Source organism: Rhodnius prolixus, unplaced genomic scaffold (assembly GCF_049639745.1).
Source record: "Rhodnius prolixus isolate KJV_2025 unplaced genomic scaffold, Rpr scaffold_9, whole genome shotgun sequence".
NCBI classification, from domain to species: Eukaryota; Metazoa; Arthropoda; class Insecta; order Hemiptera; family Reduviidae; genus Rhodnius; species Rhodnius prolixus.
The window spans coordinates 29483323-29489236 of record NW_027411604.1 but is presented as its reverse complement, the minus strand read 5'-3'; the positions used below and the strand labels follow the sequence as shown (position 1 = coordinate 29489236).

At 30.1% G+C, this 5914-nt stretch overlaps 1 protein-coding gene across 3 annotated transcripts; it reads left to right on the top strand.

The window, feature by feature from the left end:
• The first annotated feature begins 1086 nt into the window (after window positions 1–1086).
• On the top strand, window positions 1087–5557 carry LOC141454642 (tubulin alpha-2 chain-like). 3 transcript variants are annotated; one of them, XM_074129095.1, is made up of 8 exons: window positions 1087–1246; window positions 1634–1853; window positions 1939–2240; window positions 2335–2574; window positions 3977–4167; window positions 4284–4380; window positions 4720–4883; window positions 5255–5557. In XM_074129095.1, exons 1-8 carry the CDS (start codon window positions 1244–1246, stop codon window positions 5382–5384), a joined length of 1347 nt encoding a protein of 448 aa, XP_073985196.1. In that variant the 5' UTR covers window positions 1087–1243; the 3' UTR covers window positions 5385–5557. The 3 variants fall into 3 exon arrangements, with proteins under 3 accessions (XP_073985196.1, XP_073985197.1, XP_073985198.1); XM_074129096.1 differs by having other exon boundaries at window positions 1088–1246; window positions 1615–1853; XM_074129097.1 differs by having other exon boundaries at window positions 1090–1246; window positions 1570–1853.
• Window positions 5558–5914: the final 357 nt, after the last annotated feature.

Here is a 5914-nt window from a genome sequence, read left to right as displayed (position 1 = left end):
AATAATAAACCAAATATATGTATCAGCATTTTCCAGTACGAGCTTGCCATGAAGGACATCTGGGACAATGTCAAGCATTGAGGTTTCAACCTTTGTGACTTTTTAAATTGACTAATGTAAAAATTAAGCGAAAATAATAATAATAATAATAAATCACTCACTATACTAAATAATATCACGGCCAGGAGATGCCAGGATGAACAGAATTGTCTGTAATTAAAAACATTGTCCGGAGTATCTTGCACTGAAAAGAGCTTCGGGAGCCAATAACTTCAGATGATAATACGCCTAAAATAAAAATATTGTAATTTAGTGCAAAATAAGTTAAACAAGAACAAATTATAATATATTCCAATTATATATGTATGTTCCAAATATCTTCTGTTATTTTAAGCAGAAAATTACTAGATTCTTAATATTTCATGTCCCAAGAATAAGAAAGTGTAGTAACTATTACTATTACTGAGTTTCTACTTAGTCAATCACTACTTTTTTAATCAATATATTTCATCTTTAAACATGCAGGTAAACAAAATATACACACATGTTTTGATCAAAGAAAAAAAAGTTGGAGCTGTATTAGCGTAGTTTAATATAATATAATATAATATATTTATTTTCTTAAGTCACTTTTCGTGACATAGACTTGATTAAAAATGCTTTAGGCGGAAGTTCACGATGAATACTCTGCATTTCCACATAGGTTGAAGCTTGAAGAAGGCAATAGGTGCTTACAGGTTGAGGCAACAACCTCTGAAAAACTCCAAACTCTTGGATATGAATGAATAAATAAATTGTCCTACAAGGAAATATAAAAATATTGTATATGTGAATTTTCTTTTCAGATTTTCCTTCCAGCTGTTTTCAATTTTTAGAAGGCAATTTGTATCTATCATAAAGTTAGATTCTTATTGCATTTTTTTTTAACAATTTAGAGAAACATTTATTTTTAATAAACTTAATTGAAATTGATGTTCACATAATTTTTACCATCAATTATTGCTGAATAATATTAAATTTATGAAAAATAATAATTTCATTTTTTTTTTATTAAAGAATTATTTATTGCATATGTTTAATAAAATTTAAAATAAGTCTTTATAATTGTTTATTGTTATTGGTGAGAATTTTTGTTAACTTTTATCCAGAAAAATTTAGAAATTATAATTTAATTATTTCTAAATAATTTGTCAGTTTTGGCTTCAAGAATTATTGTAATAAAATCTTTCTTTTTAAACAAAAAATGGTAAGTAAAATGGCAAGTTTAAATTATACTTGATTACATTTCTTGGCACTAAAATATCATCCTTAAATGTGCCACTTTGAACTTAGCAATAAAAGTTGAAGGGATAATTTGAAGAAGTTAGTGTGCTTTTTAAAAAGAAGGTTGTTGGCATTTTTTTAAAAAATAGTTTGTATATTTTTTTTTTTAGTTGTGTAGAGTTCTATACAGTTTTACAAAATACGAGTAGATCTGTTAAATTTTCCAAATATTTTGTCTAAACTTAACAGTTTATTCAAATAAAATAAATAGAAAATGCTAGAAATAATGTATGTTTCATGTCTTAGAAATATTATCGCATAAACATAGTTGCAGTAATACATAATACTTAGCTGCAGCAATGTCTTATAGAGGGAAGTGATATCAATACACAGTGGGCAAGCGGGAGTACAAATTGGTAATGCTTGTTGGGAACTATACTGTTTGGAACATGGAATACAGTCAGATGGTCATATGACTAATGATAATAGTGCTGGAGATGATCAGCAATACAGTACATTCTTCAAGGTTACATCTACTGGTAAACAAGTACCGAGGGCAGTATTAATAGATCTCGAGCCTAGTGTAATAGGTACGATTAATTGAGATTATTTTACCATTTTAGTCTCAAATTTCAATACATAATAAAAATTAAAAAAAACTAAAAAAATCATTAGATGAAATAAGAACTGGAACGTACAGGAAATTATTCCATCCGGAACAGATGATAAGTGGAAAAGAAGATGCAGCTAACAACTTTGCTCGAGGACATTATACGATTGGCAAAGAACTTATTCCAGTAGTTTTGGATCGTATAAGGATCATGGCAGAGTCTTGTAACGCACTACAAGGATTTCTTATATATCATTCATTTGGTGGTGGAACAGGTTCAGGTTTTACCTCTTTGCTACTGGAATTTTTAGCAGACAATTTCGATAAGAAGTGCAAATTGGAGAATGCTATATACCCAGCACCACAGGTTATTTTATTGAATACTTGAACGCAGAATAAAAAATATTACTAGAATTTTTTTGTCTGTAAAAAAAATTCAATTTATTTTAAATTCATAACAGGTTTCTACTGCAGTAGTTGAACCATACAACGCAATTTTAACAGCGCACAGCACTTTTGATACTGCAGATTGTGCATTTATGGCGGATAATGAAGCAATTTACGACATATGCAAAAGAAATTTAGACGTTGAGGTTCCAACTTATATAAATCTAAACAGATTAATTGGACAAGTTGTTTCTTCAATAACTGCTTCTTTAAGATTTGCTGGAGCACTTAATGTTGATCTAGCGGAATTTCAGGTAAATGATACAAACGTTTATATATTAAAATGCAGATGAGGCTAATAGCAAACCCATATTTCTAAAGATGTCATCCTCAATAGTATTTACTATTTACAGTTATATGTTAAATGTAGATAATTGTGTAGGACAGCAAGTGATCGCCAATAGTGTTGTAAAAATCCAAATGGTTCAAACATCAACTACTTATAAAAACTTTAGGCCTATAGTGTAATAAGAATATTGGGCAGGTAGCAATTGGAACACAGATATTTATGTTTTTAGTTATCGTAATGCGCCATGACTCTCAAAATATGCTAGAAAGAGATACGATTAGCACTACATTTGGAATGAGATGGCCTACAGCAGCTACTACGCGAATAGAAGAGCTAATGTAGAAGAAACAGATTCATCCTTCTCATTATTTATCTCTTTAACAAAAACTTACAGTTTAAAGTTAAGTCTAAGGGTTGATTAAACGCTAAAAGGTACACAAAACAGCAAGTACCCATCATTCCATTAATGATACCATTTGATTAATTTTACTGTATAAACTTTTTATTAATATTTTTTAGAAAGTAACAGACCCTGGGTATTTTCATGCACACAAAGTTTATTCAAGTAGTACCCCTAGTTCATCTAAGTACACCCAAATTCACTTAGATTGACTGTAATATCTATTAATCTATAATAATCAAACTATTAATTAAGATTACAAAAAAAATAAAATCGTCGGTTTAAGTTCATCTTAAAACAAACGTTTCTCTACAATTCGGTAAAGCATTCATTAAAATCGGGACAATAAAATAGAGGTTTGAAATTTGAACGGTTTGTAAACCCACCAAAATTTAGCCTTCTATATCTCAATAACTATTATCACTAAAACATTGCTACTTGTAATAAAAGTAATATTAGTAATAATAGTTTCTTGCGTAGGCAAACTGCCTTCCTTAAGGGGCTCCAAAATGCATATCTGTACAAAATTTCGATTCGAATTTATTCATGAAAATCGGTTCACGCGCCGAGATGGAGAGTCATGGGTTTTTTCTCTTTTTAGTGGGTTCGTATCCCTTACAGTATGAGACATATAATATTTCATAATATGTAAAATTCAGTATAATTCTACTTGCTTGGCTATCCAACTACCTCAGGCTTGTTTTGAGGTCTGGAGTCGGTTGAGGCTGAATCTTTGGGAGATATAACGAGCTGTTGAGAAAGGAGCTGTTGAGATATAACTTTAGGTTAAGGAAATAATTTTTTTTACATTGTGACAACCACTGCACGACAGAAATCTACCTCATTTACCCCTCAATTATATTTAATACTTTAGGCCAACTCTAATCATAAAGCTTGTGTCAGAATATTAGTAAAAAAAAAATAAATAAATAAATAAACAAACTTCATTCTTGTATTATTTATTCAGACTAATCTGGTACCATATCCAAGAATTCATTTTCCGCTGGTGACCTATGCACCATTACTTTCAACTGAACGATGTTGCCATGAAAAATTGTCTGTTAATGACTTAACGGTAGCATGTTTTGAGCCTAACAATCAATTAGTGAAATGCGATCCAAAATGTGGTAAATACATGGCCTGCTGTTTATTGTATAGGTAATTACTTTAACAAATTGTATACTGAATAGTTTTCTTAATTATTTTTATTTAATATTTAATAAAGGGAGAGAGAAAGATTTATAAATTAATGTATAATATTACGAATTTTACAGAGGAGATGTCGTGCCTAAAGAAGTTAATGCTGCAATTGCTACAATTAAAACAAAACGGTCTATAGAGTTTGTAGATTGGAGTCCAACTGGGTTCAAAGTAATTATAAGCCAGTAATTAATAAGTAGTTATTAAAATCAAAGGGAAAATAATACGATTAGATGTCCACAAAAAATAGAAGGGGTAAGTTAGAGGGTACGTGAAGTGAACTGAGAGATTTCCAGCCTAAGTAGATGCGACATCAGGTACTTAGTCTTTGCAGGCCAAATGTACGCATTATTCGTGTATGTATGTAGCAGTGTTGTGTAAATACTTTTGCATCAATAATCTAAAATACCTTCACGAACGTCAGAGTCACCTGGACACACTCAGATAATACTTTTATTATCACTTCAATTGAAAATTGAGAGATTAAAAATAAATTAATGAAATTTTCAGGTAGGAATAAATTATCAACCACCAACTGTGGTACCTGGAGGTGACCTTGGACAAGTAAATCGAGCTTTATGCATGCTCGCAAACACTACGGCAATCAATGAAGCGTGGGCCAGACTTAATAACAAATTTGATCTTATGTATGCCAAACGTGCATTTGTACATTGGTAATTACTTGTAAAAAATACCTAATTTGATTAGATTTAAAAAACTGTACAACCAAAAGAATGGAAGCGTAACTTGCTATCAATTTTGAATTCTTTTAATTAAATAGAATTAAATGAGACTTTAATGTTTCACATGTAATTTGCGATTAATTCCACTGCACAGTTAACATTATACATTATGACAAAATACTTCCTAAATCTCATCAATTCATTCCATTGTTATCGAAAAACAAATTCTTTATGCTAAAAGTAATATATTCTAAAACTTACTCTTACATCGAATATGAGGAAGTATTGTGTTTGTGTCAAATTTTCGAAACTATCACCGGCATAAAAATGCTTTATAATAATGTACGAGGAAATTTTCACAGGTACGTTGGAGAAGGAATGGAAGAAGGTGAATTCACTGAAGCCCGTGAAGATGTAGCCTGTTTGGAAAAAGATTATGAAGAGATTGGACAGGATTCTCTATTTGTTACAACAGAATTTGAAGAAATATGACCCAATAACAGTGCTTAATGGATGGTTTGTGTTTTTTTTTTCCTGTACCCTCTGACTGAAGGAAAAATTATCGGGCAGAAACCAAAATGAAGAGAGAGCAACTTCAGATTTTAATTATTTATCTCTTGGTGTGTTTCTAGTCTTATTAATAATAAAGACCGCTTTCCTTGAAATATTATTTTTATTATACTAAAATTATCTGAAAACATATAAAGCGAGATAAATTTAAAATAACAAGATGAAAATTGGTAGAAAATCATTTGTAGAAAAACAAAGTAGACTTCTTTCCAATTTTGAATAAATAACTTGCCTTCGAATTAGTACATATTTTTTAAGTTAATCAATCGTTCATTACTTGTTTTTCCGTTGCTTATGAATCGCTCCTCAATGGAAATAACAACAGATTAGAAAAACCTGTACATTTACAAGAAACTGGGAAAATTCAAGCTAAAAAGTTACGACTAAATTTAAGTAATGAAAAGACAAATTAAAACGTTAAATAGGATAAACTGAAGAAATTTACACTTATT

Bases quoted from the DNA above. Each gene is read 5' to 3' on its own strand.
- LOC141454642 (XM_074129095.1), top strand. The intron at 1,854-1,938 runs GTACGATTAATT...AAAAATCATTAG, and splicing joins TCTCGAGCCTAGTGTAATAG to ATGAAATAAGAACTGGAACG. The intron at 2,575-3,976 runs GTAAATGATACA...TTATTTATTCAG, and splicing joins TTGATCTAGCGGAATTTCAG to ACTAATCTGGTACCATATCC.